Raw genomic sequence first — 12688 nt, forward strand, 5'->3', positions numbered from 1 at the left:
ATAATTCAGAACGCATTTTGACTAGATGTATAGGTCATTACTAGGGCGATTTTTTTTGGCCTAAAAAACGAAAGATTTTGACCTAAAAAATCTAAATTTTGTCATTTTGTGACCTTGAAAAACTAAATTGTAACCAAATTTTGACCTAACGTATGTAAATTATGTGTTTTCCAAAAAATGTTAGAATTGTACTACTTATCCTCATTTCTGGTTTGAACTGTCTGTCCTTACGAAGTAGTTTTTCCTGAAAAAAATTTTTTGACTAAAAAACTGACGAATTTTTACATGACAAAATATTATTTTAACAAAATCTGGCGCTATGATGAATTCCAGTACATGACGTACTATGGTGAAAATAATTAAACTATGTTGTAGTACAACTAAATATACTTTTCTACATTCCCGGCAGGGATATCTAGTTCTAAGCGTCCCGGTCTTGGCAGTGGTGCGCCATTGCACGTCAAGGCAATACGCCCATTTATACCAGCAAATTCTTCCTCCATGGAATGTTATTACTAGGGCAAGTTTTTGCAACTTTTGCAACTTTTTCCAGCTTCCGACAGCTTCCTATTATAGATACTCAGAATCTATGTACTATGAAGTTTCAGGCTGTTTGAAGGGATTTTACAGTGCAACTTTTTGCAACTTCTCTCTATTTTTCATGCCAATTTTTACTGCAAGTTCAATCAAATATTGCGCTAACACGTAACTGAGTAATTTAAAAAAATGTTCTAAACTATCTCTAGTATGGTTTTATTCTCTTTGATTTGCAACACAAAGAGCTATATGATGGGTAAGCTTCATCTCACTGTTATCTATGACAAAATGGCTTGCAAGCAAGAAGGTCAACTACCCCTGCCAAGCCCGACCGTGCCCAAACAATATGTAAATAGATTGCTTTATTAATTCTATCGTTTAAATTACAAATAGTTTCCTATTTCACAAGCGCCCAGGCGAGACCGCCGAAAATTACATTTTCACTGACTCACCTTTTTCAGACTATTGCCTTTGTTAAAGTCACCGAGGCTGAGTTTTTCTGTAATGCCTTGGGTCAAGTTTGCAGACCTAGGGGGTTTGGGGTGTGTTATTCGACTTGTTGTAGGGGAGGGGTTATCGCTATGCTATTTGGCTTTGGGGGGAAATTATTTCTGCATTGCGCAATTTTCCTACTATGTGCCGGAATAAATTTAATTTTTGGCCGTTTCGCCAGACCGTGTGATAAATTGCAATAAAGTAACAAATGTGACAGCTCAGCAGGAAGTAGGTTATACAACGGAATCTTTCAAGTATCTCATACCCTATAATTAGGCAAAAATAATAAATGCAACTTTTTACTGCAACTTTCGTTAAAATTAAATGCAACTTGTCCGCGATTTTAGTGCAACAAAAACTATATAGTTATTACTATCGCCGAAGCCGTATCAGCCAGTGAGAAATAGTGATATTGGGCACATGAGAATAGCTTACTGTTAACAACAACAACATTATGTGTAAACCGAAATCAATTTCAGCATTTCAAAATGCTTTAGTAAGTGTTTTTCCGAAATTTGAAATCGGGTTGCGGGCCACAAAATATGACCTCGCGGGCCGCATGCGGGGAAAATTCAAAAGAACATCGTATATCAACAAACGATGCACAAAATACGATGTCACCAGCATGAAATGTCGAACACGAGAGCGTCCAATGTACTATTTTTAATCCTCTACTAGTTGCTGACGATTACCCATGACCATTGTCAGCCGAAAATATTCGGGCCCGTGGCCGCTATAAAATTTGAAAAGTGGTTGGCGACCCATTTTGAATTGGCGATAACTGTTTTAAACAAAGTGTTTTAAAACACCATTACTTTTAAATACAACCCTATACACAACGAAGCCAACCCCAATCGACAAATAAAACGAGAGTTGCGGATACTATTCAGGATTCGAGAGCATTTCAGTAAACATTCAAGCGTGCGCTTTTGTTTTAAGGAATCGTATATACGAAAGTCATGGCGATTGTATTCACCGCATTAGGAAGGAGTAAAGGGGCTTAATACCGGGTATGGTAAAGTGTTGTCATTGCCCTGGTCTTCGTCATGGACAAGCTGGCTCCGATATATATTAATAGTAACGAGCAAGAATATGCTTCTAAATGAAGCGTGGTAGTATAGTTCCATAGCAACAGATCGTGTAAACTCGGAGAGGAAATGAGGTAAAATCGCATAACATGAGCATGAGCAAGGGCGTTCTAAGTTGAACAGAGCTTAGCTATAAAAAATGCGAAGGTAGGCCACCAGTTAAATGGAAGGCAGAATCTTCTAGGCCAGGTAATTTCAGTGACATCCATGGATTCAGTTGGTCCTATGGCACCTAAATAAATATTTTCACATCGGTCAATGGTTAATTATTTATGACAATGCTCCATGATAATACTGTAAGTCTATCTCTACCGTCTGAGTAAACATGCATAGCACCATATACATTTTCTACATGTTTGGGATACTAGATGATGAAGCCAATAGTAGTTCCAAGGCATTGTGATGAAAGTGTCGAAGCAAAATTAACCAATTAAATTGTTCTCTTTAAAAATGATCGTCTAATTATCATACTGGCAAAAATCGACTAATATTAATCGACTGGAACGTTACAATCAATACTCGACTCAGGAGGTTGGTTAAATTGTATTTGACTGTCATTTCATTTACACATTATGACCCCTACTCGTCATTAGTGTTACAGTATTCCACCTCAGTGATCTTTGGTGATTGGTGAAGTGGGTAGCCGGTAGGGATCATTTTGGGTTTCGGATAAATGGGGGGGGGAGGGCTGACGAAGTGCTGTTGAGGCCCTGGACAGAGAGAATGTCTTCGAAACAAAGTAATGAACTGCGAGCTTGTAGAAATGGTGGTAGCGATCAGTGAGTCCTATTTTCCGCTGCAATTCACTGTACGTTCACATTCCAAGTCCTTTTGCATATACAATAACTATTGATGACACAAAACAATTTTATACCGGTTACAAAATCGGCGAGGCCTTCGTGAGAAAGTTAATGAAAGGAGTAAAATCAAGCTCGATCTTTTTTGTTATTGATCTTTCTGCAATTTCATCGAGCATACATGCCTCTTCACAATTTATTCTTTATCTTTATTGGTATCTTTAGACCAGTTTTAGTGTTCCATTGTAAGACTTACCCATGTCATTTCGACGCATTCGTACGCTTTTATTGTATTGCAATTATCGTGGTATTTGACAGGGAAATTCTAATACACTGAACTGAACATTCTTGATCTAATCTACTGCTATGGACGGTTCGCCCAAACAAAGCCGAACATTGTTGGTGATAATTTTGACCGCGAGTTGGTCATGCAGACATTACTAACCTTCAATGGTAAGATAATAAATTTCAACCGGCCATGAGAGTAAGATTTAATGGCAGGCCCTGAAGTATTCCTCTGACCGAGCACTTTTCTTCGCGGGCCACATAAAATATATTGGCCAGTGAGTGGTCACAGGAATGTCGAAACCTCATCTTCTGAAATAAATAAATGGAAGACTAATTTTATGTTATCAAAATGCGTTTAAAAGTTGCAAAAATTAAACCATCGATTGAATAAATTGAAACGACTATCGCAGATCTGTGACATCTTCGTCTTGTCATACCTTATTATGCTCTCTGGTTACAATATTTTTACTTACGTCTTTTCTAATTGACGATATAAATTTCCAAGTTATGCAATAAACTGCATTATGTACTTGATAAAGATATCTGTCAATATCACACCCTCTGCTTGATCAATCTAAGTAATGCCAAGATAGGCATTGATTCTTTTCAAAATTTTCCGATTACCTATTGATGCCGTTTTGTTGCCGATCTGTATGTTTTATTATACCTGCATCCCTAGTTGTGATAATCAGATTGTCCAGTGTATATGTAGTTTACCAACGCCGTACTTGGCGCTCGCTGAATCTTTCATCCTGATGTGGTCGTTTCCAATGGCAATAAGGACAGACACATCTACACTATTACAGACAAGACTGTGTATTCACGTCTAAAGGACCGAAAAGGGCTCTACACGAAAACAGAACCTGACTCAGAATTATATCGTCGTCATAAATCCATAAATCCCTGGATTGAAATCACACTGACGACTTCAGTAGAATCCATTTAAGTATATTTGATTCGCGCAACCGATCAGGTTACTATCACTGTACTGACCGCAGTGCACTGGTTCTATAATATTTTTGACTTTGCTTTGTTTTGCATCGTCCATACGTAATTTTCCGAACAGGTTAAACACTATGTATTCTGTCTCCGATTATTACTTGCTTGTACCTATACATACAGAATGAATTAGTCTTTCCACGGTGACATAGGAGTACTTCAAAAATACGCAGCTTGGACCCTTGTGCGAGTAGATTGTACAAAAGACACATCAAAATCGCATCGGCAATGACGAGGAACATAAAGCATACCACCCCATTCCTAGTTTTCCTGGTGCTTTCAAGCATTATATTATTTCAGTATTTCGTCAGGTAAGTGTCTTATCTGAATATTCTCATTCAGTGGTCGGCTATTTACGGTCCGCGGACCGGTGCTGGTCCGCGGACCGACTAGTTGTTCGTTAGTGGTTCTTAAAAAGTTCCTAAACTGTTGGAAGTGAAGTGAAGGTTCGGAAATATTGCGGATCACTTGTAAAATTTAGAAAAAAATCAACCTTTAGATCTGCAACATGCATGCTGTTACTGTCGCCTACGTGGCACCCTTTAGTGACATTGTATATATGTACATATGACATCACGTCATCACGTCAATTTGTCAAACTATAGAGATGAAAGTCGATTGTTCCGATTCTTGGAGCAGGATTGAAATTAAAATCTGTGAGCAGTTTTCTGTTCATAGATTTACTAATTCCACTTTTGGTTCAATTCCAGAACACGCAATGCTGACATCATCATAACCATGTTAGCTTCAAACACGCTTCTACTATGTGTAGATAAAATATGAATAGGCTACCCTAATTCTACGCATACAGAGAACGAATTTACCTAAGACACGCGCGAATCGTTTTTATAGGCACATCACTGAAATAATTGAAACTGGAGTGGCCAATCTGAAATCACACTCGTGATGCAAATTATGTCAATCTCGTTCAGGATTTCTGTGATGTTTTAGCAGTTGAAACCTTACACCCCTGTACTAAAGCGACTATAAAGCTGGCACTGCCATATGGGAGTTCATCGTTGATTGTTAATGGACTGATCTACTTTGTTTCACCATAATCACTCATTTTGTGTTAAAACGAACGAAGTCCTGTTTATTGTGTCATCATAACCTAACCACAAGAATTGCTACCCTGTGTCCGAATTAAGCGAAGAATTGTCCCAGTTACCCGCAATTTTACTGTTGTTCATTTCCGGTGCATTTTGACTGAATGAAGCGGTTGTCCGGGTTATCCGGTGTCTGAATTGAGCGAAGTCGACTGTATGCCTTATTTTCAACGCTTTGTATACGAGTCTTGCGGCCTTGCAAACTTTACATCACCATGGTGCTTTTTTGCAGGACTTCCATAAAACGTCCTTTTTCAAAGACAAGTCAATTGGTAGATCAAACAGAGCCATCATTGGATAACACTATTATGAGATGCAGAGGTATATGAAGGTTCATTTCAATTCACTGGTAGGGATAAAAAAATACCATGAGTCGCGTGATTTTATTAATGTTACGATATCGCAATACCGAATAGACATTTCCTTCATTTCTTGCCATAGCCAAGTATCTTGGATGTTTTGTGCCCATACGGCAACCTGACAGCACATACCGGCAGCTCGATTTGGATAACACGAAGGATATCAAGACATCCTGTTTGGATGAATGCTCTAAAAGGTGAACAATCTGAACATGTCTTGAAGTGTGCGCTTCCCTTATAATATACTTGAGTAGTATATTCATATTGAAATGAACCATGATCGGGTCTGCTCAACACCAGCTGGGAAAAATGGCTTATTGACATCTTGGAACCTGTTCGTGAGTTGTACGGTACGGAATGTGTTCGCGATTCGTTCGCTTTCGCTAGTGAGATACGAAACCTGGACTTGTCGAATTCAGACATGTTTCTAAGCTCTCTTTACAAACGTTCCTCTGCAAGAGACTATATATATTTGTGCCAGCGCGCTTTACGGCGGCAAGGTACAGCCACCGTCATTCCCGCGCATCGTTTTCGTAGAACTTTTACAGGCCGCAACCTGTTCCGTTGAATTTAGCTTCAACGATGTTATATTTAGACAAATTGACGGCGTATCCATGGGCTCGCCTCTGGGACCTATTTTGGCTAACTATTTCGTAGGATATCCTACGAAATAGTTAACCAAAATAGGTCCCAGAGGGGTCGCTAGCAAGGTCGCTAGTCAAGACGCTACCGATGCGTTTCACTCGCGAGCTCGCTAGTGATTCTTGTTGTGACAGTATTACGTCACAGCGGAGAAAAAGTTACTGTGAAATAGGGATCAGTTGTTCGGAAACCTCCGCCGTGTACGGACCTAGCCTAGTAGGTGATACATTGTAGCATACAGACCTGTGTGGCATTTGTAATAACAAAAACAAATCTTATGACATTCAAATAGGTGAAAATGTTGGCTCTTGCAACAACAAGAATTCAAATGTTTAAATTAGAACACAAGGTATGTAAATCGATAACGACAAGGGCCATGCAATGATGGACGAGGAGATTACAAAATCTGACCCAACTCATGCTTGATATGAAGGGATCAGGGCTTCTACTGGATATTTTATTACGCCGATTTCTGATTTGATCATCGTGGTCACTTCGTTCATCAAGCAGCCGTAGTGCCCTACAAAGCTCTCCACAACTGACCAACACCAAGCCAATCGCAGTTGAATAAATCACTATGATACCGCATTTCACTGCTGAAATATGTGTTCATTTATTGAATGCCACTACCAATGAAAGTATTGCCTCTGCAAATAGCTGTCAGTAATGCCTTGGACTGTGCGTGCAATGTGCATATAGCATTTTTTTGTTGTTTTCAACTTCTACTATATCACCCGGTCGGCTAACATATCTTGCTTGTACGGCGGAATACCTTTTCGAATGATGCCCAATGTTGAAGCTTTGTAATAAGTACCGTACCGGCTCAGTTTCTCGCTCCGAGAAAGACGTACTGTACTCGGTTAACCTTTCCCCACCCCATCATGACGTAACACTCGCCTTAGTGAAAAAGTGAGATTATCGCGAGTGATGTCGCTAGTGAATATTGTACGTGTGGCCTACGCTTAACGCGCTAAACATGGGTATGCCAGATATGCCGTGCATTACTATATTCTGGGGCGTACTTTTTCGTCATACCCGCAATTCCATCATCAGCACAACACTGATGAAAAATAGAGCGGTTCGAAAAATATCGATCACTATGTATTTCACAAAGTGGGACTGGTGCTTCTGTGAGCTGAGCAAATTAACTCATGAGTGGGGCGATTTTATTACCTAAAAAACGGAAGATTAGACCTACAAAATCAACATTTTGAGATTTTTTTACCGTTAAAATCTTACTTTTGACCACATTTGAACTAACGTATGCAAATTATGTGTTTTCCCACATAATGTTAGAATTGTACTACTTATATTCATTTTTGGTTGGAAATGTTTCTCCTTACGAAGTTTTTGGCCTGAAAAAAAAGTTTTTTGTGTCTCAAAAACTGACAAATTTTTACATGAAAAACTTTATTTTAAAGAAATCTGGCCCTATGAAGAATTCCAGTAGTGACATTGCAAATTATGGTAGAAATAACTAAAAAAAATTGTAGTACGACCAAATATACTCTCCTACATTCTCGGGTAGAAAGTGTCTGTCCTTACTAAGTATCTTACCAAGAATGGAGACAGAACGTTCAACAGCAGCAGTTGTTGGCTGGCAACACTGAAGTTGTGCGTACACTGCAGGTGACAAACCGTGTCGCTTCATTCTGGCAATGGTGTCTACATCACAATTGTCATCGTGTGCTTCTTGATATAAGAACCATGCAATGCCCACGCAGTCTTGCTTCAGTTGGGATATTGCGGTACGTTGAGCATAACACCATGTCAACCTATTTGTTTCATTTGAATGTTTACGATTCACAATGAGCAGACAATGGGCCGTCTACAACGGTATAGGCCAGTGATTCCCAAGTGCGGCCCTCAGACAGCTTTCTTGCGGCCCCAAAAATATATTAAGAAATCGATTTATGACAAAAATAAAATTTATATTCATAAAATACTCTTGCTTGGCTTGGCCTCTGTAGTTTCTAATTATAGAATTGCAGGAAAGTTGTGAGTATAGACTGCTAACGTTGCGTCACTGCCGTTTCAATGCAATGTGCCCTATAACTTTCCAGTTGAACGAGCAGTAGCTATATATATAAATAGGTATTGATAACTTTCAAAACCGGAGGAAAATCCTGAAAAAATAGTAAATTTTTCCCACTTCGTGGCTGCTCGACTAAAAAAGAAAATGAGGCTCAACTCCCGGAAAATACAGTTTTTCTTTCACATTACCAGGTGAAAAAAAGATCAATTTTCCGGTCCAGCTCCCGAAATAGCCGCCGTAGCGTTCCTACAGTGCTGACTTAATGTAATATCAGTCGAATTTGGCCCTATATGTAACCAAAATCCTCAAAAATGAAGACAAAATCTCAATAAAGAAGACATTTGGGCGTCCTCCGAGGACACTTTAAAAAAAATCAAAAAATAGGACAAATCATCTTAAAAGAGGACGTATGGTAACCCGATGATAACTAGATGTGCAACACATGACTCACGGTTGAATACGCCGAGATGCATACTGCTTATCCGGCTAAAAGCAGCATAATTGGTAGTCCTATAGTCAGGGCCGTAACTGCTGCCCCCCCCCCCCCCCCCCCTTCCCCAATTGAGGAGGGCCGAGCTCGAAGGGGGCCCAAAATTATTTCGTGAATTAGCATAAATTATAGAGTATTTTGAGACAATTTATAAAACTTTTTCAAAAATTTTTCGTGCTATGCGCGATTTCAATTCGCCACATATCTTGATTATTGGGTACTCTTCCCCAAGAAAAAATACGCAAGATTTATAGAAATGGGCATATCAGCGTTGGCCATGACCGCACCACAACGCACCAAGACATATAAAGTTTTAGGCCATGTAACATGTGACTCCAAGAAGTGTGTTAGAACTATCGGCAGCGAGAAAGCCTCGGCCGTTAAGGACTGCTTTTATGCTGACCAAAAACTTCGAAATACCAAAAACTTCGTTATATATACAAAATAGATGTAGGCGCCTAAATGACTGGCGCCGAATGTTCTTGTCTTGGCAATCTGAACCTCACAAGACAAATACCATCCCGCAGGAAAGGAAATTATATGCCAGTGAAGAAATACCAATCTGAAATCGTGTGATCTTTCAGTTTGGTAGGTTTGGGCAATTCTACATTTTTTGATATAGCAGACAGGAGGTCACGAAATAACATCATGTAAAGAAGTCATACCTAGGGGTCCGCCCGCCCGATAATGTTTCATTTTACGGGGTCTGCAGTTTCAAAGACACCTCTCACTCAGCTCTACCGGTAAATCTGATTACGTGGGCAAAGAGGACAACCATGCAATTCCCGATCTTATTCACCGATTTTATCATGAATTATCGAAATATTCGCGCCTCGCGCTGTCTCACTAAACAGTACAACTTTAATTTCGTGGCAAAAGCGAACAACGTGATGCGGGGTCAGTTTATCACCCTATGGGAGCCAGAGGTCCTGACGAAGTGCTGTTACGTTCCTGCCGACGGGTATACCCCCGGAGATGTTTAATTACTATTGAGGGGGCCTATACCTTTTCAAACACACATCACTCAGCTCTACCGGTAAATCAGCTTACGTTAACAGAGACAGGATGAAAATTGATAGCAATACATGCAATTCCCGATCATATTGACCGATTCAGACATGAAACTAAAGAAATTTCTCGCGCTTCGCGCGTTTAGGCGAGAAAAGCTGAGTCACTCAACGGACACCCAATGCAGCAGATAAGTAGCAGTAAACAGTGTACAGTTTTGAAATCTCGCCAGGGCAATAAAACTACTCCGAAATAGCCATGATGACCATTTGGGTCCGTTTCATAGCCGTAGTATTCGTGCGGCCCCGACCGTACTCTGAAATTATAAATTTGGCCCTCACACCGAAAAAGTTTGGGAACCACTGGTATAGGCCTATAAAGTAGGCTACAAGCTGTGAAATGTCAAATGATATGCTCACCGACAGTACAAAATCTACAATACAAACGAACTGCGGGTAGCAAAAAAGTTTCAACTTTGCAAACAATTTTGACATCTTTTGGACTAACGGTACAATTTTGACCTAATTTTGATTTTTTTGCAATGTCAAGAACATCGCCTTACTCATGACTAATTGGTAAGTAGTTCTGAAAGTGTGGCACGTGTACCACAGTGGTAAACAACAGAAGCTACTTAGGTGGTATACGCGAAGAGTGCTGTGAGTAATGTCGTACCTCAGATTAGCGAGCTTCTGCATAAGAAATAGTTGCAATCATCTCATTAATTTGTGCTTCCTTGCTATCCGTTTGTGTTGCGGTATAGTACGAACAGGAATAACCAACAAACACCGGTAAATTCCAGTAAAATAAGTAATTCAGGTGGTGCGACCATGAAAAACAAGGTGGTGGTATGCCGTGTGGTAAAAAGAAACAAATTAGTGTTATGAGATGGGAAAAATTTGAGAATCACTGAATTAAATGAAGCGACACCAGAGGATAAACGTGACCTTGCTGCACTTGCACAAGTCGATTTGGAGGGGCGCACGCAGAGATACCGTACGTCGTCTACTCTCTGCGTTAGACGAGCAAATGCCCGTTCTTCGGTGATAGGCAGGCCGTGTTATTTTTGGCATTTCAGGAGCCAGATGCCAAAACTGCCAAAAATAAAAATTTGAAAATGCCAAAAATAAGCAATTTTTGGCATATGCCAAAAATAACACGGCCTGCCAAATAGTGTATTTCGTTCATGGTGATGTCTTAACAGGACCGCGTTACAAGCGAGAAGAGCGTTTGTGAAAGGCAGGTTTCTTAATCTGGGTCCAGCCCACCCATTAGGGGTGAAAGCATGGTGTCCTAAATGGTGTGGGCACAGCGAGATTGAACGTCTGACTGCATTTTGTTTACGTCATACTTTCCATTTGTCCAAATGCAATTTTACGGCCATTTTTGACCGGCTTGTCGAGCGCTAAATTTGATAAAACGGGTATCAATGACAAGCTGCCGAAGTACTGATTATTAAAATATAAATTATATTCTGCTCATGGAACTGGAACCCCCAAAATCAACCACGATTTGTGATCGAGTTGAATATTGTGACGCAACAAACTGTCTGGCTATTTCTGAGCTGCATAGTCTCGTTTTGCCAGACAGTCTTGTTGCGTCAATGTTCTTAAACAAGCTAACCTTCCCAGGACTCTTCCATGCGAGTTGGTAATATTAAAGCCACCTGAAGTGACAAAAGTCCTCCGAAAACATATCGGTAGACTGAAGGAGAAATGATAGTCGGGCTACTATATAGAAAGTGTTGAGAGACAACACAGGAAACTCCTGGAAAAGGATCGGGAAGAAAATTCTTTCCGCGATGAGATCGATGGCACTGGCGAAGTGATCTCTTTTCATGATGCATAGAAGTCGGTTCGGCCCTCCAAAGATTTTGAAGCTCTGAAGACCTTTTGTAGATGACTGGCAACAATCTTTCCCTCAACGGCTACTGTTGAAGCCGATATTTCCCAGATTCGCTGGGCGACAAATGAATTTAGGAGAAACTTAGCTGACCTGAGTTTGGAAGCACTGTTACAGTGCATACGATTTAAGTCTATTCAACAGCTGTAACAATCAGCTGTTGAGCGTGTTTGTTAGGCTTTTCTTTCTTTTCTTTGCTTATAGGCACCGATTCCGATGGATACTGCACATTTTGTGGTTTCGTTTGATATTAATAACCTATGAAATCGTTAGGTTTTTTCTTCTTCTTATTGTTTGTTGGCACTGATTATACGTGGATGCTGCACATTTTGTGGTGTCTGTTGACAAACTAGCCCAAATAAAGCGTTTTTGTGACTAATTCGAGGCTGAAACTATCTATTTAGAGGACGATGCCAAAACTGCCAAAAATAAAAATCGAAAAATGCCAAAAATAAGTTATTTTTGGCAGTTTTGGCATATGCCAAAAATAACACGGCCTGGTGATAGGTTTTAATCATACGGCGAAATTCAACAGGGTGTTATTGTGGGTGCCTGCGATTGCGAATATGAATTCAATTCTGCGCATGATCGTGTTTTGCAGTAAGGATCTACGAACGTAAATAGAGAAACGCATCCCAGTACGCCACTATAGTCCGCGAACAGTTTTTGCCACGCGAGCTATAGGTAATAACCCCATTGATATGGAATGTCTCTCTCTCTCTCTCTCTCTCTCTTGTGTTGGATATAATAAAGAGGAATCGGTGATTGAATACGCGCTTTCCCGTATGTAATAATCTGTTCTGGGCATTTATTCTTTTCTTCTTGAAACAGTCGTATTCACGCAATGACAGTGTATAGTTTAATTCGTTCCTGACACTGTGCACTGCACACCAGATTCTTTGTGGCACTAGTTCTACATTTCTTCGGTTCTCTTGATGGAAAACT

The 12688-nt window shown here is 40.1% G+C and overlaps 1 protein-coding gene across 1 annotated transcript in view; it reads left to right on the forward strand.

The window, feature by feature from the left end:
• Nucleotides 1–2833: 2833 nt before the first annotated feature.
• Nucleotides 2834–12688, forward strand: part of LOC145445195 (sialate:O-sulfotransferase 2-like) — a 35097-nt gene continuing 25242 nt past the window's right edge. Inside the window, exons 1-3 of the mRNA XM_080323357.1 lie at nucleotides 2834–4515; nucleotides 5543–5631; nucleotides 5752–5866. Coding sequence (XP_080179483.1) covers nucleotides 4433–4515; nucleotides 5543–5631; nucleotides 5752–5866 — 287 coding nt within the window. The 5' untranslated portion in view covers nucleotides 2834–4432. The remainder of the gene's footprint in view (nucleotides 4516–5542; nucleotides 5632–5751; nucleotides 5867–12688) is intronic.

Source organism: Botryllus schlosseri, chromosome 8, assembly GCF_051294905.1.
Source record: "Botryllus schlosseri isolate E-star chromosome 8, Bs_hap1, whole genome shotgun sequence".
NCBI lineage: Eukaryota > Metazoa > Chordata > Ascidiacea > Stolidobranchia > Styelidae > Botryllus > Botryllus schlosseri.